Source organism: Rhinolophus sinicus, linkage group LG04 (genome assembly GCF_036562045.2).
Source record: "Rhinolophus sinicus isolate RSC01 linkage group LG04, ASM3656204v1, whole genome shotgun sequence".
In the NCBI taxonomy this organism is placed as follows: domain Eukaryota; kingdom Metazoa; phylum Chordata; class Mammalia; order Chiroptera; family Rhinolophidae; genus Rhinolophus; species Rhinolophus sinicus.
In genome coordinates this window covers 93,322,362-93,346,741 of record NC_133754.1, presented here as the reverse complement: position 1 = coordinate 93,346,741, position 24,380 = coordinate 93,322,362, and the positions used below count along the sequence as shown (strand labels likewise).

The 24,380-nt window shown below is 35.7% G+C and overlaps 1 protein-coding gene across 8 annotated transcripts in view; it reads left to right on the top strand.

Annotated features, from left to right (window-relative positions):
• The window catches only part of NBEA (neurobeachin), a 661,793-nt gene that overhangs the window by 611,401 nt on the left and 26,012 nt on the right, over nt 1–24,380 (top strand). For 4 of the 8 annotated variants that reach the window (XM_074330026.1, XM_074330024.1, XM_074330023.1 and 1 more), the window contains 3 exons: nt 8,249–8,416; nt 22,914–22,976; nt 23,297–23,386. In XM_074330026.1, the coding sequence (XP_074186127.1) occupies nt 8,249–8,416; nt 22,914–22,976; nt 23,297–23,386 (321 nt within the window). The remainder of the gene's footprint in view (nt 1–8,248; nt 8,417–22,913; nt 22,977–23,296; nt 23,387–24,380) is intronic. The other 4 variants (XM_074330027.1, XM_019736465.2, XM_074330025.1 and 1 more) reach the window with 1 other exon arrangement.

The window sequence follows — 24,380 nt, the reverse complement described above, 5'->3', positions numbered from 1 at the left end:
TTAGAAGCAATGGACTACCTGTACACATAGCGACATAAGTAGATTTTAAAAAGCAATGCCAAGTGAAAAAAGTAAGAAACTCAGTAAAATCTGTAACTCTATACCATTTTTATAAACCAAAAGTACATACACACAACAAATGAGTGATGTTTTATAAAAACACATGCAAACAAAAGGAGAAACATTAAATACATCACAGATGTTGCCTGTGATAGAGGAGGAAAATAAAACTAGTGAATGGAGATTAAAGAGAATAAATAACTTTTTAAACTCAAATTGGTGACAAGTCATTATTCCCTCCACCCCTCATAATCACATTAGGCATTTTATTCAATAATTGTTTTATTTTAACAAAATAACAGTAGATTTCATCAATCCTTTCTTTCCAAATATATCTAGTGGTATCTATAAGATGTATTTGAAATCGTTTCTGCTTAACTGAGTATGTGGTTACGTTGGTAAAAATCTTGCTTTCAATAATATATGTGATTTCACTGCAATTTTGAATTCTCATGAATAGACTTGGGAAACAGCTACTCTATAATGAACCGCAATTTCTTTTTTCTTTTTTCTTTACTGCGCAAGACACTGCAAATATTACTGAATAATTAGACTGACTTTTCTCTTAATTAACTAGTTATACTGAATTGACAAAAATAATTTATACAAATTGACCAAACGAGTATTATAGACATAACCAGTATAGAATTTTAACCAACAGTTCTGTTGTATTTCAGTCTATTTTCCTATGTTCTAGTTTAACTTGTTACGTCAAAACCAATGATGTATAGAATTCTGTTTAGTTTTAGTATGGAATCTATCTTTTCATAAAATCTAATTGTGTATACTCTGAATGAGGGACATCCACAGTAACTAGTGTAAATAAAATACCAAATATACACATATATAGAGAACAGTTACTCCTGTGAGACAAGTGAGGGCTGAATGAACAGCTATGAACCACAAACAAGAGCAGGAGACCAAACAGAAAAGGCTGGGAGGCTGCGGGAGCCTCTGGGAGCTGTGGGAACTCTCGGGGCTGCAGGAGCGGGTGAGCGCCGTTGTTTGTCCCCCTCCATTGTGATGGGGTAGCGGGAGCGCTATTCAGGTGCGTCCTACCTGCAAGATCACCCAGCTGCATTGCCTGGAGCCTTTTATCTCCAAACAAATGGAGCGAGCAGGAGCAGCAGGGTGTCACCACATGCACCTGGCCTCCCTGTCACAAGCCCCTCCAGCCCAGCAAGCCAGGGCCTCAGGTGCTGTGCATACCTGCCCTGCTCCAAATAGCTTCCCAAAACTGCTTGGCACATAAAGACTACACTGAAGTCAGTTCTTCACAGGGAAACTTTCTGTACAAAACAGGAGAGACACTGTGTAGAGAAGGCTGGGGAGGTGCGGGAGCTCTTGGGGACTGTGGGAATTGTCTAGGGGCCGAGGGGCTGGTGAGCACCATTGTTACCATCCCCCTCCACCTCCATAGGTTGAGTGAGGGCTGTCTAGGTGCACTAGCCTGCATGAAAGATCACTGCAGTGCGTTTCTCGATGTATCTCCCAAGTCCATTTAGGCCCTGAACAAAGGGAGCAAATAGGATCAACAGGGCATTACTACACACACCTGGGCTCCCCACCTGAGGCCACTCCAGCTCAGTAGGCCAGTGCCCCTGACGTGTTAGTTACCCAGTCACTGCTACCAGCCTGCCCAAACCACCTGGCACACAGCCTACACAGAGGCTACTTCTACATAAGGCCACTTTTTCAGGACTGGAAGAGATAACTATTTTGTCTAATTCGTATAAACAAACATAGAAAGTCAAACAAAATAAAAAGACAGAAGAATATCTCTTAAATGAAGGAACAAGAAAAATCCCCAGAAAAGAAACCCTATGGAAGTGGAGATAAGTAATACACCTGGTAAAGAATTCAGAGAAAAGGTCATAGGATGCTCACCAAATTTAAGGATGGAACAGAGGAACTTAGGAAGAACTTCAACAGTTAGAAAGAATAATAAAGGACCACGCAGACCAGAAGAACACAATAACTAAAATGAAAACTACGTTGAAGGAATCAACAGTAGATTAGCTAACACAAGAGGATGGATCAGCAACCTGGAAGACAGATTACTAGAAATCAACCAATTAGAACAACAAAAAGAAAAAAAGAATTTTAAGGGACAGCTCAGGGACTTCTGGGATAACATCAGGCATTCAAACATTTCCATTACAGGGATCCCAGAAGGAGAAGAAAGAGAAAAGGGAACAGAAACTTTATTTAAAGAAATAATGGCTGAAATTTTCCCAAACCATGGAAAGGAAACAGGTCCAGGAAGCACAGAGAATTCCAAACAAAATGAACTCAAAGAGACCAACACCAACACATATTTTAACTAAAATGGCAAAATTTAAACATAAAGAGACAATCTCAAAGGAAGCAAGAGAAAGACAATTATTCACACACAAAGGAAAGCCCATAAAGCTGTCAGCTGATTTCTCAGCACCAATTTTACGAAAGGAATGGGAGGACATCTTTGAAGTTCTGAAGGAAGGGAACCCACAATCTAGAACAATGTACCCAGCAAGGTTAGCATTTAAAATTGAAGGAGAGATAGCATTTCCCAGACAAGCAAATACTAAAGGAGATCATCACCAGTAAAACAACTTTACAAGAAATGATAAAGGGCTTCTTTAAATAGAAAGGGAAAGACCACAGCCAGAAACAAGAAAATGCCAGAAAGGAAAAAAATCTCACAGGTAAAGCCAAATATATAACAAATACAGCAGATCAGATATTTAAAAGCTACCATAGTAGTCAAGAGTAAAAAGCAGCAAACTTAACTCAAATTACAATAAGTAGTTAGGAAATACAAAACACAAAAAGATCCAAAATATATCAGTCACATAAAGCATGGAGGGGGGAGTAAAAATGTCCTTATAGAATATCTTCAAACTTAAATGCCAATCAGCTTAAAATAGATTGTTATAGTTATAGAATGGTTTACATAAAGCCTCATGGTAACCAAAAACTAAAAACCTTCAAAAGATGTACAAAGAATAAAGAAAAAGGAACCCAAACAAGAAAACCAGCAAACTACAAAGGAAAAGATCAAGAGAAGAAAGGAACAGAAGAGAATTATAAAAACAACCAAAAAACAATTAACAAAGTACCAGTAAGCACATACTTATCAATAATTATTTTAAATGTAAATGTATTAAATGCTCCAATAAAAAGACATAGGGCAGCTAAGTGGATTGAAAAATATGACCCATCTATATACTGTTTACAAGAGACTCACTTCAAATCAAAAGACTCATAGAGACTGAAAGGATTGAAAGTGAAAGGATGGAAGAAGATATCTCACGCAAATAGAAAAGAAAACTTGGGTAGCAATACTCATATTAGACAAAAAGACTTTACAACAAAAACTGTAAAAAAAAAAAAAAGACAAAGACATTATATAATTATAAAGGGGTCAATCCAAGAAGAGGATATAACTGTCCTAAATATCTATGCACCCAACATAAAGAGCACCCAAATATATAAAGCAATTATTCATGGACATAAAAGGATAAATCCACACTAATACAATAATAGTGGAATTTTAATACCCCATTCACATCAATGGATAGACCATCTAGACAGAAAATTAATAAGGAAATAGTGGCTTTAAAGGTCACATTATAACAGATTGACTTAATAGACATTTATAGAATATTCCATCCAACAACTACAGAATACACATTTTTTTCAAGTATACTTGGAACAGTTTCCAGGATAGATCACATATTAGGCCACAAAACAAGCCTCAAAAATTTCAAGAAGATTGAAATCATATCAAGCATCTTTTTTGGTGACAATTGCATGGAACTAGAAATCAACTACAGATTAAAAAAAACAAACTGGAAAAAACACAAATATGTGGAGACCAAACAACATGTTACTAATCAACTGATGATCAAAGAGGAAATCAAGCAAGAAATCAAAACCTATTTTGAAACAAATGAAAATGAAAACACAACTTGATAAAATTTATGGGATGCAGAAAAAGAATTTCTAACAGAAGTTCATAGCTATGCAGGCCCACCTCAAGAAACAAGAAAACAAACTAACGCTACAACTAAAGGAACTAGAAAAAGAAGAAAAAACAAAACCCAAAGTAAACAGAAGAAAGCAAATAATTAACATCAGAGCAGAAATAAATGAAATAGAAATGAAGAGCTAGTTCTTTGCAAAGATAAACAAAATTGACAAACTTTTAGCCAAATTCATTAAGCAAAAAAGGAGAGTTCAAATAAATAAAATCATAAATGTAAGAGGAGAGGTTACCACTGACACCACAGAAATACAAAGAATCTTTAAAGAATACCACGGTCAATCATAAGCCAACAAATTTGACAATCTAGACTAATTGGATAAATTTGTGGAAGTATGTAACTTTCCAAGAGTGGACCAGGAAGAAATACAAAATCCAAACAGACCAATACTAGAAATGAAATCAAAGCAATAATTTAAAAAACCCAACAAATGAAAATCCAGGACAAGATGGCTTCACAGGTGAATTCTACCAAACATGCAAAGAAGAATTAATACCTGTCCTTCTTAAACTATTTCATAAAATTGAAGAGAAAGGAGTGCTTTCAAACCCATTCTATGAAGCCATCATTACCCTTGATATATATATTTTTAAAAAAGTCATTACAAAAAGAAAATGACAGGCCAATATCCTTGATGAACATAGATGCAAAAATTCTCAACAAAATATTAGTGAACTGGATTCAACAATACATTAAAAGGGTTATATACCATGACCAAATGGGATTCATCTCAGGGATGCAAAGATGGTTCAACATCTTTAAATCAATCAACATGATACATCACATTAACAAAATAAAAGATAAAAACCATATGATCATTTCAATAGATTGAGAAAAGGCATTTAACAAAATTCAACCTTTTTTATTATAAAACTCTCAACAAAGTGAATATAGAAGGAATATATCACAAATCTAAAGGCTCTCTATATGACAAACACAAAGCAAATATCCTACTCAATAGTGAAAAGCTTCAAACTTTTCCTCTAAAATCAAGAATGAGACAAGGATTCCCACTATCACCATTTCTATTCAACATAGTATTGGAAGTCCTAGCCACATCAGTCAAACAAGAAAAAGAAAGAAAAGGCATTAAATCAGAAAGGAAGAAGTAAAACTTTCATTATTTGCAGATGACATGATGCTATATATAGAAAACCCTAAAAACTCCAACAAAAAACTGTTAGAATTAATAAATGAATTCAGTTACATTGCAGGATACAGAATCAATATACACAGAAATCTGTTGTGTTTGTATACACCAGTAATCAATGGTCAGAAGGAGAAATTAAGAAAACAATCCCATTTACAATTGCATCAAAAAGCATAAATTACCGAGGAATAAATTTACTCAAAGAGGTATTCTGAAACTATAGGACACTGAAGAAAGAAATGGAAGATAAAAGTAAAAGGAAGGATATACCTTACCCATGGATTTGAAGGATTAATATTGTTAAAATGCCCTTACTTCCTAGAGCAATGTGCAGATTCAATGCAATCGATATTAAAAGACTAATGGCATGCTTCTCAGAACAGCTAATCCTAAAATTTATATAGAACCACAAAAGACCCTGCATAAATAAAATAAAAAAATTAAAAAAAAAGAATGAGCAAAGTGGGAGGTATGCTCCCTGACATCAAACTATACTGCAAAGCTACAATAATCAAAACAGTATACTACTGGCATAAAAACCGGTATACAGATAAATGGAATAAAATACAGCAGCCAGAAATAAATCCTGGCGTACATGGTCATTCTGCAACAAAGGAGGAAAGGATATGCAATCAGATAAAGACAGTCTCTTCAATAAGTGTTGTTGGGAAAACTGGACAGATACAAGCAAAGGCATGAAATCTCACCACTTTCTTACACCATATACAAAAACAAACTTAAAATGAATTAAAGACTTAAATGTAAGACCGGAAACTATAAAACTCTTAGAAGAAAACATAGGCAGTAAACTCTTTGATATCAGTGTTAGTAATATCTTTTTGGATATATCTCCTCAGGGAAGGACAGCAAAAGAAAAAATAAATAAATGGAACTATGTTAAACTGAAATGTTCTGCCCAGCAAAACAAAAAGATAACCTACTGACTGGGAGAAGATATTCACAATGATACATCCGATAAGAAGTTACTATCGAAAATACATATGAAATTCAGGCAATTTAACACCAAAAAAAAAAAAAAAAAAATCCAATTTTTAAAAAATGGGCAAAGGATGTGAATAGACATTTCTCCAAAGAGGCCAACAGAGATATGAAAAGATGCTCAGTATCACTAATCATCAGAGCAATACAAATTAATGTCACAATGAGATATCACCTCATACTCGTTAGGAATGGCTATCATCAATAAATCAACAAATAACAAGTGTTGGCAAGGATGTGGAGAAAAGGGAACGCTCGTATGCTCTTGGTAGGATTGCAATTTGGTGCAGCCACTATGGAAAACAGTATGGAGTTTCCCCAAAAAATTAAAAATATAAGTACCATGTTACCCAGTAATTCCACTTTTGGTATTTATCCAAAGAAAACAAAGACACTTATTCAAAAAGCTATATGCACCCCTATGTTCACTGCAGCATGATTTACAGCAGCCAAGATATGGAAGCAACCTAGACCTCCATCAATATATGAATGGATAAAGATGTGGTATTTATATTGAATGGAATATTATTCAGCAATAAAAAGAATGACATTTTCCCATTTGCAACAATATGGATGGACCTAGACAGTATGATGCTAAGTGGAATAAGTCAGACAGAGAAAGACAAATACCATATAATTTCACTTATATGTGGAATCTGAAAAAACAAACAAACAAAAAAGAATAAGCAATACAAAACAAAAACAGACCCGTAAATATAGAGAACAAGCTGATGGTTGCCAGAGGGGAAAGGGGTAGGGGAATTGGAATAAACAACTAAAGTTAAAATTTTTTTAAATAGATAGGTAAATAATGCAGTAGACATATATGAAAACTCTAGTGAATGGTTAATAGTATGCGTGTAGCAGTAATAGTGATTGTGGTGGTGATGGAAGACACCAAAAATTTTGAAAGGAATAAATCAAGAAAGTGATTGAAGTTAATAAATCACTACTTAAGTGTGAGTGCAGGAAAAGTTGAAAAGTACCATTCAGATATTTTATAGATTAAAGAAATGAAATGTAATTATCAGAGGACTAATTTAAGTAATTATTCATTAAGTGAATTCCAAACTGGTTTTAAGATCTTAGAAATCCAGGGCATGCATCCAGAGAATGACTTCATTCATGTATTTAGTTACAGCTGAAATTTAGAAAATTGTTTTATGTGGCTATACATAGTTGATCTTGAAGAAGCCAGCTCTCTACAGCTTTTTGCTCGTGTTCCTGAAATCAGTGTGCTCTTAAATCAATAAGAAATTGATGATAACTGAATGTAGTAAATAAGAAGTGATTGTCTCAGCTCATATCACAGGTATGAACAGGACTCCATGCCTACATGTCACAGGACCTCTAGGCAGCTTATGATGGCTTCTTAGGAAATGAAAAGGCCTTCTTTTTTTCTGACTCTTAATGGCAGCTTAGCATGGTCATTGACTCTCAGTAATTTACGTTCATTTCCCACCAGCTAGCAAACATCTAAAATTGCCCAGTGATTCCAAAACTGTATAATAGCAGAGTTAATTCATAGCAGAAGGAAGGCATTTCCTTTTGGTAGAGTTAGGGGTAAATTTGAAGAATTTTAGGCAGGAAAATAAGTGTATATCAAAATTTCTAATAAACTTGTTTAGTTTCAAGCTAATGTTTAAAAATTAGGAGTGAAATTATAAAATGGCATTAACACAGGCATTTCAAATTGTTTTTCTTTTAAACGTGAATGTATCTTTGTAAGACATCTATTTAAAATTAAAATCCGTATCATATACGTAATGGAGTGAAGAGAGAGTTAAGCATTTAAGAAAAAGAAAATTTTCATTTAGGTCTATGTTTTATTAGAGGTTGCATTTTGCCATTTCTCGGAGTACAAGAGCTAATACTGTAACATGTAGGAATGCAAAAAGCATATTCTACTCATTTATGCAGACTATTTCAAAGTAAGAAAAAGATAGGGAGCTTTGCTAAGTGTGTACGGCCTCTCATTTTTCTTTTTTTTTTCTGTCTTGACTCATTTCAGGCCCTGGAAAGTGAATTTGTTTCTTGTCAACTCCATCAGTGGATTGACCTTATATTTGGCTACAAACAGCGAGGACCGGAAGCAGTCCGTGCTCTGAATGTTTTTCACTACTTAACCTACGAAGGCTCCGTGAACCTGGAGAGCATCTCTGACCCCGTGCTAAGGGAGGTAGGTGTTCAGCCCCATATTATTCCGCAAATTCCTGTCATCCCTCAAATACAAATTTGACTTTCCATCTCTTTCTGTATAAATTTCCTTTCAACATAAATTTTTACAAAATACAGATCTCAGTTCTTGGCACATGTGGAACATGAATGTTATATGTCAAAACCGAGTAATGAGACCAGCATATACTGTTCCTTTTGAATTGCAAACATATATAATGCCCTTCAGTATCCCTATTCTGTTTTATTTCAGCATCTTCATTAAAATGCTTAATGCCTATGTGTTATTAATGAAACCTAGTTGAATATTTAAATGTGAATAGTTCACATAAAAATAGTCTGCCAGTGTGTGTGTTTTTTAATAACAGCAGAATGACAAACCTTCTAAACAAAATACTCAGAAAATGCATCAGTAAAATAGATGAGGTTATAGTATGTTCTTCCCATATGTTCTCACCCTGAAATTTTATAGCTAACAGTTGGGAATTATACGTTATAGTATGTATATAAGTATTTTTAGTGAAAATATTCAGATAAAATATTATTTAAATCACTTCCACATTGCACAAAAGGATTTCAGATAGGTGAAAAGAGTGAACGTGCAACAGCTGCTGCGTAAGTGTCGCTTCAAAGAAGCTCCATTCCAAGCTTCCAGTCTACCAGATATCTGCCATCTGGTCTACGCAAAACAAGCAATCATTTCTACATTTCTAGTCAGTGTAATGCTTTTAAGGGAAAAAAAAAAAAAATGTTTTTAGACATAGGAAACGTGTAGATTTGGAAAATAAAGCTCTACAAGAAAAATTTGCATCCATAAACTTATTTCTTATGTACCTCTATAAAAACAAAATGACTTCATTTGTATGGTTTCAAGCGGAGAAGAGGAAGGGAAGGGAAGAACTTCATGATCATTGATCATTGGACCCTTAGGGCTAATATTCAGAAAACACATTGCAAGCATGGTAGTAAGTGCAATATTATACCATATTGTATATAGAAGGAAATGGAATTATTGCCTGAAGCTTGGAGAAATCGATAGAGACAGAAAGTAAATGAATGAGAGAGAAGCCAGATATGAAATTAGTTGGTAAAATAATGGATTTTCTCTACAAACCATTACACTCACCTAATTTAGTATCCCCAGTTGTATACAAACTATAATCAGATTATTTTGTAGGGAATAATTCTGAGTTTAATTATTCTCTTAACAATACATCTTTGCTTAACACATGTCCAGTTCTATAAATGCCTTACAAACTATATTCTCCTTTTAGAACCAATACCTTTAGAGTCATAAAAAAATAAAATTATTGGAATAACTTATTGTTTTATTCCAAGATCAACACCAAATTGTTTTTTTGACTTTTAAATACCACAGACATTTTTGCTCTTGAATACTTTATTATACGTTTTTGTCCATTTTAACACTGTTCTTATAAAGAAAGATGCAAATTAATCTTCATAGAATAAAAATATTGTAAGCATAATCCACATAAGGAAAATGCAAGGTAGCATTAAAATTGACATAAAAATAGCACAATTTTTATATGTAAATGAGAGTAAAAAAGAGATTAATGAGAGAATAAAAAGAAAATAGAATTGAGAGTTTCTTTACATGGATATAGTGTTTATTATTTGAATCCTATAAAAATACCTGCTTCTACAAAAGATCCCACCATTGCTTTGATCAGTGGAAAAAACTATGTATGTGTAGGTCTTAATTGTCAAACTAGGACTTTCTAATGAGACATTACATGAAAATGTGTAAATAAAACAAAATTGTCGTTGTTGGGTGGGAGTGGTTCAGCCTTGGGGTTTGCTTACTGTCCAGACAATCTGGACAATCTGTTCTGTGCTGCCCCTCATGACCTCATAGTGATGCAGGCCGTTGGGTGCCAGGGTGCCAGGGGTCAGGGCTCTCTCCCTCCAACATCCTCCTGAGCATAGCCGTGCTGAATACTGAGGTTCCATTAGAGACACTGCGAGAACCATTCCGTGATACATGTGTCCTCCCTCCCTCCACTCCGTGCTTGCCGGTCAGACCCAATAACTCTTATTTCTCAGAATAGGAAGTGAGGAAGCACATGCCTGGACACGTTTGCGTTCCTTCCCCCAGCAGCATAGGCCCAGGCACACACCAGCAGAGACCTCTGCCCTGACCCTATGGACCTGTGTCAACTCAACAGGTTATATCTGTGTCAACAGACTAAATGATCTGAAGGGGTATCGGTTCACTTACCCTCTCCCGTGCCCCACCCTTACCTCCTCTACCACGAACCTAACAGTCCCTCAGCAAAAGTTCTGCACTAACATTGAAGACCCTGCAACAGAGGAGGACCCCGCTGAATCCTGTGCGGGGTCTAATGTGGCCACACGATGAGTCTCGCTCTGCCTCAGTTGTTCTCTCTAAAAGGAGGAATAACACAGACCTTACATTTGCCAGCATAAAGGTGCTTAGCATCTACTGTCAGAACAAAGAACCGAGTAGAGAAGCGGAATGAAGTATCGCATATTCATTATTTGGTGGTCATCTGTGCCCCCTTATACCCACATTCCCCCTGTGAGGAGGCCCCCGGAGGCCCAACACCTTACACATCAGTGTTGACTTCCTGGAGGTTGGCACTGTGGTGCTAGACTTGAAAGAGTTGATACTCACCTGTGATCGGACATAAGCTCTTGGAAAAAGCAGGGTTTAGAATGTCAGCCCTTTATTGAGCTAAATGATTCCCCTTTATTTGATAATATTTATCTCAGTATGTTTTAAAATACTAAGGTCATTACACTGCACGTAAATAAAACCAAAGGAAGGTTCATTACAGTTATCTCATACTAAACTCCTAAAGAAGTGGTCTAAGGAAGATAACATTTTTAATGCTTAATTTAAACACTGATTTCAAAGAGAATATTTATGAATGTACCTTTGTAGAAAAAAAAATCCCACATTTGGAGCTTTGAAGTTAGTGCTAAAATTTGAGAAATGGCTTAAGGTTATTGACTCATTCTTCCTTGACAGGTGAAATCATGAAGCAGCACTAACCACAGCAATTATGGCATTAAAATGTCAAGAAATTAGAGGTCAGAATACCAGATAATTTTCTTTTCTGTGTCAGAATTAAAAATTGACATTCTTTGACAGGTTAGGATCTCTGTTTGAGAAAAATATGACAGCTTAACTTATTTTATACTTGTAAAGCAGTAATTGATAATAAACTTCATCATGACAGCCTCTGGGCAGAAACATGACAGGACAGTTCTGGTACAAAGCTCTTCTTCGTGTGTAAACACTAGATCTGTTGAATATTAGATATTATTTAAATTGTCTTAAGTCTTGGCTTACATCATAATCTTCTAGACACATTCTTTTCCCAGATGAGCTCAACTGGCTGAACAGTAATTTTAAGCATGGTAATGAATCTTCTTTCTTATCCATTTTGCATATTAGTAAAAATTATGTGATTTGCTTTATATTTTTCCTTGCCAAATGATGCCTGAGAAGCTATCCTACAACCTGCTTAGGTAGTAATTATCTGGTTCCATGTTTTGTTGCTACTCAAATGTGGTCCATAAACCAACAGTGTCAGCATCACCTGGGAACTTGTTAGAGCATCAGACGCTCAGGTCTCCCCGTCCTACTGAATCAGAAGAACATGCATTTAAGGACATGCCCAGCTTACTTGTTTGAGACATTAAAGCTTAAGAAGCACTGCTCTACTACAGGTGTGTTAGAATGATCTGGAAAGCTTTTTTTTTTCTACAAAAGTAGAGAGAATGGTAAATGAACCTCTATGTACCTATCACCCGATTTCAAAAATGTTAACTCTTATTTCATCTATATTGCCACACCCACCTCTCAACTATTTTCAAATACACATGCCGTACCTATCTAATCCCATCTAACTCTCCATCCTCTGACCCATCCCCCATCCCATGAGCATCTCAGCATATCCAGAGAGAAGGTTCAAGCAGGTTTTTTTTGTTGTTTTTTTTTTTGCGGGGGGGGGAATCTCTCCAGGCATTTCATATACATTCCTAGTTAAAAACCATTAATCTAACCTAAAACTCTTCAATGATATCTCCAAGGGCACCCAGCCCGACTTAGGCGAGATCTCTCAATTCTCAAGTCAGGGTTTCTTTAGTCCCATTATTTTCTAAGAATTTAAAAATAAGAGAATATTTACTGTGCTCGCTTCGGCAGCACATATACTAAAAAAAAGTAGAGAATATTTACTAATGCTTATTAGTTTTAAGGATGATATTCTTCTAAAATGATTCTTAAAACTTTAAGAGATACTAGTGTGTATTTCCATTTTATTAAACTATGTTAATTTAAGTGATTTATGCTTTTGAATATGTTAAACTTTCCACTCAGTACAATTTCCAGTAATTATAGGGAAAGTTTTAAGATTGCTTTAAGAAGTCTCTGTTAGCCATTTTGTTGATCATTTGTTCTTCCATTTCCCAGAAGAATATAAGTTTTATCAGTCGTTGAGAGTACCAAAGGCATTATGGGATTATGCCATAGTCAATAGTTGGTTAGTAGAAATTACAAATTAAATGCCACAAATTTTTGTTGTGTTGTACATACTCATATAATAAGTGAATAATGTTTCTAAAATTGTTTTTAAAAATTATCACATTTATGATCATGGATATATAATTAGAAGCCTCTCTGCCTCAGAGTATGATGACATGGTACAATGAAAACAACGATAGGAAGGTGGAAATCAGATAATAGACTATATCACAACTCCACTGTTATTATATGAGTGACATTAAGTGAGTCACTTTACTTTTAAATACCTTTGTTTTCCCACCTGAAAAATAAATACCTAACTCATAGAAATGATACCTACCTCATAGGGCTATATTTGAGGATCATATGAGAAAAGATATGTGAAAATACTTTGTAAACTAGAAAACACTACACAAACATTGATTATTATTACCTAACAGTATAATTGAATGAAATACTTTGGAAGAATTTTGTTTTAATAATTTATTTCTCTATATCATCTACAGTTGACACTGCCAAGATGAAAAATGATTTAAATGACTTCTCTTTGATAATGAGAAGTACACACATATAAGCCCATCATGAAAAGCTATTTTGTTGTTAGACTCTTAGAACAGATGGCCCATTTATTCATTATGCATATATACACATTTATCTATTTAGGCTGGAAATATTAAAACATTAAATACACTTTAATATTGCCAGTAGTCATAAAAAAGTGGTGTTCTTAGTCTAATTTCTGTTACTAGTGTTTCTTGGTTTTCTTAGATTATATTTTCTTCGCTTATTAATTTTTTTATCTGACAGAGATAAAGCATTGCTGTGGATCTGCCATAGTCCACATATGCCCATCGATCACTTCAGTATTCACCTGTTTTTCTTGCCGAAACATTCCTTGCTACTAGAGAACTGACATAATAAGTTTTTCAGGAACCCAGAAGACAGATGTGTCTTTAACCAGAACAGCTGCAATGCTGGCTTCCCTAGAAGAGGAATTCATAAAATTTATAAGGAAGAAAATGCTGGTGATGTAAAGGAAGGCGTTCGTAGTGTCAGCCTTGATGGGCTCTGCAATCGTTGCTTATTCTTTCAGTGAATCTGTTATCCCTTGTTTTTTCCTTCCCCCATTTCAGGCTTCTATCTTTGATCTGACAAGGGATATCAACTCCCCCCTTCTGGATCGCTTGAGTTGGTTGTAGCATCACATTGTCCTCTCACAAGTGCCATGATGCCCAATTGTCTGCTTAAGGGGTGTTCAGGTTTCTCCCCCTGGGCAGTTATTCTGAGACGGGATGTCAACAGTCAACAAATTGTCTGATAAAGTTTTCTTAAAACCATCTTAATTTTCTCCCTATAATTACTAGAAGTTTTACTAACTAAAAATGTTAATAAATTCAAAAGCCAAATTGAAATAGAAAAAAAACCCACATTTTAAATTGTTGGATGAAAATACACATAGTCTTTAAATTTAAAGAATCATTTTGGGAGAAAGAATATTATGATCCCTAAAACTACTAAGGTTCAAATGTATCTGTTTACACATCATTTCTCATCCACAGCAATAAGGCTTGCTTTGCTAAGATTTGATGAATAAAGTTTCTGTGTAGAAATTAGTATTAAGGAAATTAATGACACACATTTAATTTTGACTAGTGGATAAATCTTTAATATAGGTTTACCTTTCTCCTCGTAATGACTGCAGTCCTTAGCTAGTCCATGGTCATCAATCGTCCACTAGAAAAGCATAAAGAATGCAGCTAGTCAAAGTGGGATGTGTGTCACTTGTGTGAGTTGTGCTTTTTCTCCTCTTTCTGTTATTTTTATTGTGTGGCATTGAGAAGTGCTAATTACTGATTTTCAGAAATTAACAGCAAATGCTTTCATAAGCATCTAAAGTCATATTTGACATAAGGAAGAAGGATGAAAATTGCAGCCTGCTTTTGGTAATAGAAATAGCTGGAAGGGATTTCCTTATCTCTGTTAACATAGATTTCAGTTATATTACACAGTTGTTACTTCAGCATAAATTAACAATTATTCAAAACATATTGCATACTTCAATTTGTTGAAGTGGATGTTACTCAATCTAAGTACCTACGCATTTCAGTTAGATGTTTAGGACTCATTTTTAAAGGTTTTAAACATATTGATAATGAGCCTATTTAAAACCATTTGAAGTATCAATATAGTATATCTAAATTATTGTTTCCCATTTATGTCAAAATCGAAGAAGAGCATTTTGTTCTGCCAAATACACGCAGTGCTATTTTTCATCAGAATTTAATTTAATAAAGTGTATGATTTTATTTTGAAATATTTATAACCAACACCTGGTGAATCTTTGTCTTGCTGTCATTCCACATACCAAGCAAATCTACTTCAGCTTTTCTCATTGTAATTATTATTTTGTTTTCGTGATCAGACACTTCAAATGAACATAACTCATGGTGAAGAAAGGTACCACCTGTACTCCTCCTCTCTCACTTCTCCACTGTCTCCCCACAACTTCCTCCCCTCCTTCTCCATCTCCTGAATCATCCCACATAGAGTTTACTTTATATAATTTATTCAAGCAGGTAGGATCTGGCAGAGGTGTTGTACTGATGCTTCTCACATAGCATTAGCATTTCTGGGTTGAGTCCTGTACTTATCTACTGTTTAATGACCAACCCAAAAGTGAACGAAGAACTGAAAACCTGGAACAATACTTAAGAGACCTGCTAAAACCCCTGCTTTCAGGTAGGCCAGTCTCTGAATCATCCAGAAAAGAGTATTTTAGTTTTCTTCTTAAGGATTAGCAAGTATAGATTGCAAAGAGACTTCACAGCCTCCCCCAAGAAGCTTATAATAGTGTTTAAATGCCAAATATGTTAAATCCTCAAGGAAAATGTCTATTGCTTGGGTATTATCCTATGTTGATCACATTTTGAAATGGAGCAAAAGCTAACCAACATTTCTTTTATGTTAGACTTGAATACCAATCCTATTTGTGTCATTCAGGAACCCAGCACATTACGCCCTTAGAGGGGTAATGAAGACTTAAGAAGACCTGCAGATGGCCAACAAGCACATGAAAAGATGCTCAACATCACTTATGATCAGGGAAATGCAAATCAAACCACAATGAGCTGTCACCTCACACCCATTAGATACTATCAAAGAAAAATTGCAGATGTTAGAGAGGATGTGGAGACATTGGAACTCCTGTGACCTACTGGTCGGAATGTAAAATGGTACAGCTTCTCTAGAAAACAGTATGGAGGGTCCTCAAAAAATTAAGAATAGACCTACCATATGATCCACCTAAGTATATATCCAAAAATTGAAAGTGGGATTTTGAAGAAATATTTGTACACCTATGTTCATAGCAGCATTAGTCACAATAGCCAAGGGGTAGACGCACCCCAAGTGTCCATCAACAGATGAATAGATAAAGAGAATGTGGTGTATTCATACAATGGAATATTATGAAGCCTTAAAAAGGAAGCACATTCTGACATGTGCTACAACAGAGATGAACCTTGAGGACATTATGCTAAGTGCAATAAGCCAGTCACAAGACAAATACTATATGATTCCACTTCTATGGTTGCCAGGGGCTGGGAAATAGGGAGTTTAATGGGTACAGAGTTTAGTCTTGCATGATGAAATAGAGTTCTGGAGATACCTTGCACAACAATGTGAATGTACTAAACATTACTAAACTTTACACTTGAAAATGGTTAAGATGAATTTTATGTATATTTTACCATGGTTAAAAACTTTTAAAGGATAATGAAGAGAGTTTAGTAATGGTCCTGTTCACAGAGATATGGGCAGGATCAAGTGATGAATGAAGGAGCGTGAAGCACCCAGGGATTACCATCCCTAGGCCTGAGATTACAAAGGGAGGGAGTCATTATCAGAACCTGGCAAGAGAGGTAGCCTTGGAAAGTGGTCGCCCGACAGAAGCTCTAGTCCTAGGAACAGTAATGCAACCCAGCCACTGCCAAACTGGCAGGAGGGACCATATAATAAATCCCTTGCCTTCCTATCTCTATCCTGAGCTCTCATTGGCTGGACCCAGTGGGAAGCCAGAGAGCAAGAGATTGCCAGTGAGGCAGTCCCTGGGGGCCAGTCTCCCAGGGGCAAAGAAGATGGTCCAGCTGACCTCTCTGTTCCCCCTGAATCAGTCACTGCTCTAGGATAAGCAGACTTATGTAAGGCATCCAGAGTAGGACTGATATAGTAAGTCCTCACTTAACGTCTTCATTAGGTTCTGCGAGTTTCAGCGAAATAGTACAAATTTTACCATAGGCTAATTGATGCTGTTAAGTTTCTACAGCATCTCATTAATGTTATAAGGAAACAACATTGAACAAACCAGTGTTATTTGACGACCTGCTGTACATATTTTTAAGCAGAAAAATTGAGTGAGCTTGCCACCAATGGCATTGACCTAATTTGAAGAAAATAATATTCTGGACAAAGCATTTTCTCTCCAGTGGATATGGTGCTTGTTTTTTCACATTTATTTGTTAAGTCAATTTTGTAATATCATCATTATAATTCATCATTGCAAAGAGGAAATAGGAATCAGCAGAAGGATAAGTCTTCTCTTCATTTGATTATTTTGTTTTTTGTTTGTTTTTTTGAGGTTTATACTAAGAGAATAAAAGCAAGCACTAAGGCAGGTAAATGAACAAATCAGAATCCCCTCCCTCAAATATTGTCTAACAGTCTGATAGTTAAGGCAAGTGTGATTCTTTTTCAATTGAGTTAGCAAATATTTGCTTAATTATCCTAATAATTTTGCTAGTACAGTATAGCCTTAGCCCAAATGCAGCTGATTGTTAAAACAATTGTAGATTGTTAAAACATTTGTTCTACTTTGTAGTTTCTATGAAAAACTAGAAGCAGTTGAATATAAAATAGCATTTTAATTTTTTATATAGTTTAATGTTTATAAAGCGAGAAATAAGTGCAGATATTATATGCTTGATTTATTTTGCTCCTGTTTTTCCAGCATTAAAAAGTAATGCTTTATATGATCTTGTTTTATTACAACAATAAACCAGAAGCAAAAGCTTATCAGTTACAATACAGTCTGCCATTAAGTAATCTTTTCTTTTATCTCGAAGACTTCTCAAAATTCCATTGTTTTTGTTTCTTTTATTTACTATTTGGTATAGAATTCATAGATTTGGAGGTAGAACAGAAAGATGATATAAATCACATGTATGTTTTTAGCTGTATGTCAAAGTTGTATTTTCTGGTAAAAAGAATATCTACTTCCAAGCATTAAAATAAAATAATTCTAAGTAAGAGTTAGAATAAAATCATTCTAAGTAACAGTGAGATAAACACAATACTAAAGAAGTTTTTTGAAATTTATTTTCTGTGTTCCCAAGCAATTACTTTTATTATTTTTGTCTTGAAATTTCTGAAAATTGTCAATAATTGACTAGTAATGTGGAAATAGCCTGATATTTTAGCATCGTGGGTAGTATAACCTGTAGTACTTTAGAAAATGCTGACTTTTCTGGGAAACAATTTAAAAGATTGTACAGACCAAGGGAAATGGATGAAACAGGTCACTTGACAGCCTCCCTTATTAGCTTCTGTCTCATGACACTTACCCTGATGGCATTTCATCAAAAGACAAAACTAAATCACATTTACAAAAAAGACTGGAAGTTGTAAAGATTCTGCAGGAGAAAAATGTATCTGGTTAAATTCATCTGCGTTGTGGAAAAGACAAGATTAACCAAAGTTTTTATCTACCACATACCAGAGGAGGTGTACCATGATAGATAACTAGTAAATACAACAGGAGGGAGAAAACACACTTCTTCACCTAAAAAGTAATTTCTTCTAGAATATTCTAAACGTATCATAAATTGGAAGATCATTCTGAACTATGACTTAGTGTTGATGGGTTTATTTGTACCGTGACTATGAAGTCTTTCATATTAACAGGCAGACATATAATACACATAACACCATGGCGTATTTACTTCCTCATCTGAAGATTTCATCCCAGTTATGTGTCTTTATTCGTAGAGGAGGTAGAACTTTTGGGGAAGGTAAGGCAAGAAGAGAAAAAAGCAATTGAGCGAGAGGTACAGCAAGTTAAAGGCATAAGGCATAACTCACAGTCACGGCTAACACATTTGACCCCTTTGTGCAAATTTAAAAAGACACCCTCTTTAGGAGGATGAATTACAAAAGGTACCCCTTCCTCTAGTAAGGTAGGAAGTAGATGCTACTTCTTAAGGTAGGAAGTAAGGTAGATGCTATCCCTCATTTGCCCCCAACTAGGCACCGGGCATAGATGACACAGGCATACACAGTGGCCCTGACCTCTGAGGAAGAGTAGAAAGAGCTTGTTGAAAAAAAGTGAGAAAACAGGAGAGCTGGAGAAGATGTGTGTAATTTTGTAACCTGGTAGGTGGGTCCTGGAGGATTTTGCAAAGAGCCTAAGAAAACTAAGGAATAGGACAATCTGAAAGTAGGGAGGGGACAAAAGACAAACTCCCTAATAGGAACTTACCCTAATGGGGTGTTTATACTATATGGAAGGAGGCAAAACTGAGTTCTGTGTCATAGATGTGTATGAAATATGAAAAATCACATATGCTGTTCAAATTTACTTAATTTATTCCCCTATGCATAACTTAGTTCACATTTTTCTTTGCTTTTCTGCCTACCCCTGTAGAATTCCATATTTTAGAACAGCCCCCAAAGCGTTAAAAAAATTTTTCCCCTAATTTTATGACTTACCTCTTTCTTGACCGGTCTTAGCTGAGGAGAAAATAAAGGCTAAGTACATGACTACTCAATATTCAACAAAATAATTTTTAGAAGACTAAGTAAGAATCCATATAACAATTAAAATATGAAAAATCCAACTGATTGTATGAAATTTTCTCACCTATAGATGTTGTCTCAAATAGAAATCCTGTCTGTGAGCAGAACCTGGGTGGTGGAATGCCAGCGCCTGAATGTAAGCGCCTGTGGCATCCTGGGTACAAGGTACCCTCTACGAGAGCAGGAATCTGCATCTGCCTCGTTTGATGAGTATCACAAGCATCTGCAGTGGTACATGGTACATACTAGGTCCTCAGTAAATATATGTTTCATAAATAATTAAAATTAACATTAAGTCTCTCTGACTTACGCAGAACAACATGGAGAAATAGAAATCTGTTGAGTTTCTTTAAATGCCATTTCTGATTATATAAAAAGAATCCACCTTATAATTACCTGTAAGTAGTTGTTTGAGTTTTTTTTCTTGATACATCTGGAAATTATTAATGGAAAAATTCTATATGGCAAAAAAAAAAAAAAAATCTTTCTTGCTCTTGACTAGCTAATTCCTACTTAACCTTCAGACTTTAGCTCATGTCCTTTGTCTGGAAGTCCTTTTCCCAACAGCCCTGCTGTCCCTCCTCCATCCTTTCACTCTGAGTCTGATGTGGACATCACTCCTGGGTTCCCTGGCACTCTGGGCTGGGCCCCACCATAGTCCCTACCTATCATGTGCCCTGACGTACTAACTCATCTTACATCCTACGGGCTAAAAACTTTCTGAGAGTCGTCTAGATTCTGATTTTGTATCACTTGTCGCAGAGTAGGCATTCCAAATGATGGTTAACTGTTTTTGTGGTGCTCAATTGTAAAAGTAAAGAACACTGAAGTTTTCTCTACTACTGTGCTTTCCTTTCACTAGGCTGCCTCTCAGTATTTGCACAGACGTCTTACTTCTATATTCAGGAAATATTTTTGGACTCTGTAGGATCGAATCACAGTCCTGACCTGCAGTGATACACAGCAAACAGACATACATGAAGAATTGCATTGAACTCCATGACAAAGGGGAAGAAGTAGGCTGTGAGAATACGGAGGACATTTGTTATGAGTTAGGGGATCGGGGAAGGAGTTAGAACAGAACCCGTCCAAGGCTATCCTGAAGAGAGGCAGTTTCTCCTCCGTCGGGGAGTAGTTCTCAGAACAACGCTATCCTTCGTGGGTTGCACGGTGGGCTGTGCCCTGTCCCATGCAAAGTACTTCTATTCTTGACGAGAAAGAGACATTGATGACTTTCTAAAAGTGAAGGAGAACAGGAAACACTTGACAAGGGAGCAGGTCAAGAAAGTTAGGTGCTCACTTCCCATGCGAACATTCAGTAATGACAAGAAAAGTAATTTGGAGGAGACAGCATGCTTTTTCAAGATCAGAAAGACTTGCACATTTTAAAATCAGAGGGCAAGGAATTATTGGAAGGCAGGCTTGCAAGATAGCTAAACGATGAATACTAGAATAAGAACCTTTAGGTCATGAAGGCATGTGCTCACAAGGAAGAGGGATTCAGTTTAGTCTTAAAAGAAATAAATGTTGAATGTAGGGAATAGATTGTCTTAATGACAGAGTGCGATTGATCACAACTGAAAATGTATCCTGATGCCATTTGATAGTCATTTAAGATATACATGGATGTGTATTCTGCCTCAGTCGGGACCCACTGCAGAGAACTCTACAGAAGGTTTCTGGAAATTAAGTCAATTTTATATACTTTTCTAGTATAAATTTAATATTTTCCTTTCAGAAAAAAATTAGTCAAGCAAAGCTCGTTTGTTGCTTCATTCTTTCGATGAACATTTAAAGGCTCCCTACTAAGTGCAAAGCACGGGAGCAGAGATTTAAATGTGTTTAATTTTACCCCTGTGTTCCTACCACCACCCTGGTCCTTTTTCTGGAGGATTAAAAACAAGCAACAGTATCTCATGTTAGACTTTAGGTGTTCACCATATATTAAGAAAGGTAGTGGATGATTTCTAATCAGGACAGCTGGAAAAATAAAATTACGATTTTTTTCAATAATTCTCAAGATCTTTTTAATAATGTGAACCTAGCCAGAAATAGTCTCTTCACCCTTTTATAATCATAAATCTTGCATTGGGGAGATGGAATATGATGTGAGTAAAATATCTGTGTGAGTACAATTCAGTTAAATAGTCACACTTTCCATGAGTGGACACCATGCAAATAAATTGGACAGCACTTAAAGAGATTTAATAATTCATCCTACTGCCTCTGCAAATAACAGAACCAAAGCCCCTTTTATGCAATTGCTAAAATATGGCAGATAATGGTGCATTCATATTTAATATTGCTAATAAATTTGAAATTCACATATTTATTGATAAGCATTTTCTGGAAATGGAGTCTAGGAGGACAGATTGTTAAATTTCAGTACTTTATAAGTTAGAATTGTAGCTGCTGATGCAATTAGTGACAGTTCTGTGTCGAGAGCCATCTACCAACTTACCTGCACTCGTAAACATTCAGCAGTGAGTTTCATATTTCACTTTTATGTGCAACCAAATTGCACACCATTTTAGGGGGGAAATTAGCATGATAACAGAGTAATGATCATAGTAAATACTGTGCTTCTTATTGACTTGAATTACATACTTACAATAGTTCAGAAAAATATTTGTTAGTCTAGCTTAATATATTGAAATATTTTGCCTGTGGAATACGTCTATAGAAGAAATATTTAATTCTCTTATATGATTATCTCTTTGACATACACAAAAAAGGCATATTATATGGTCTCAATAGTTTGAGATCTAAAATATTTTTTTCTTCATTGGAAGCCATAAAATCACATGAATAGTTCTATCTGCATAGGCCATAATGAAGTACTGCACAGCTCGGGATGCCCAAATAACGGTTTCTTCTTTGGGTTAGTTCTCTAAAATTTCAGAAAATGTTTGAGAGAAATGAATTCCTACCTTAAAATAGTATTCCAGGATTCATCTTAAAATAGCATAGCATCCTAAAATGTATTTTTTGTAGTGAAAGTTTTGCCGTATGTAATTGTTATACGAATGTCTTAGTATTCTTTCTACTGATTGCCTTCTGAATTGATTGGACCATATGATGTTCTTCATTTTATTTTGCATCATTGGTGGACTTTATGTTTCATTTCTTTCCCATAAAGATTCCAGAAGCTTATTTCATTAGAGATCCCCACACGTTCCTTCTTACAAAGGACTTCATTGAGGTATATGTTGTACTTAGTGTTAAACGTGGTCTTTGGTCTTCAGCTGCATGCACGTACTCACAGGTTAACATTTCCACACTTAACCCTAGCTTCTAAACAAGAATAGTGACTTGGTTAACAGAAGCACATTTAGAAGGAGACACAAAGCTTGTCTACAAAATACTAACACTTGGATGATTCTGCACCCCGAGAGAAGAGCACCCACTGTATTATCTGGGCTTTTTCCATGGCTGACTTGGGATACGCCTGCATTGTCAGAGGGCCTTGACCTCCCTCGTTGATGCTTATTGACCATGACCTTCACTGTCCTTCCCCTGCAGGCCACAGAGGCACAGATTCAGAACTTCGGACAGACACCCTCTCAGTTGCTTATTGAGCCACACCCGCCTCGGAGCTCTGCCATGCACCTGGTAAGACAGACGTATCAACTTGTTGAACTTTTTTCTTTTTTGTACCCAGGGAGAGATAAAATAAAATAGCGATTTTATCAGCATCTTAACGGCCTCCCCATTTATGGGTTCACTCTTCATCCACGTATATACTGATACCTTAGGGAAAAACAGAGAAAGGAGTGCAGTTCTTACGTTTCGGTCCTGCTGATGCTGGCTCAGTTTTGGATTCACAAAAATGGCCATCTTCTCTGACTGTATCTGCCTCTACATAAACTCATTCATATACACAGGCTCACAAATAAACTCCTACACCAAAACAAGATTAGATTGATAAATTATAGTGAAAAATATATAAACATGACGTATTGTCCAATTTAATCTTTTGGGCAAGGTGGGGTAAGGAGAGTAGTTCATTTTAAGAAAAGGAAAGAAGTATAAATGTAATTTATGGTCCCTGCAGAAAGGCAGTCAAACAAGGGCCAAAGAGCTAGACTTGGCTCACACACCATCTCTGCCACTAACTGGTGAATGACCCTGGCAAGGTGTATTTAACTTCCCTGTTTCCGTTTCGGCGTCCCTGAGAATTTCATGACTCAGTATGTATAGCCCTTAGACCAGCACCTGGCATGTCGTAACTTCACAATACCTGTTAGCGGGTATCATCAGTCATCATTATCTACCTATACTGAAACTCTTATTCCCATTTGCAAGGGAAACAGTCATTGTCTTTTCATTTTAACCTGAATTTTAAAAGCCAGTTTTCTAAACAAGGCAGTCCTTTTTCAATGTATTAGCAAATAGTAAACCTTTCTTTCTTTATCTAATTTGAAGAAGGTAAAACATTTTCTGATAACCTGATTTAACATTTATTTTTTAAAGTGTGAGTTTTTCACTAACTTTTTTCTCTAGTAAATGCTTGAAGGTGAAAATGTGTTTTCAAAAACTGTGATGAATCACAGCTCATCGGTTTTTCTAGACAGTTAACAAGGCAGCAAATACCCTAATTATGGAG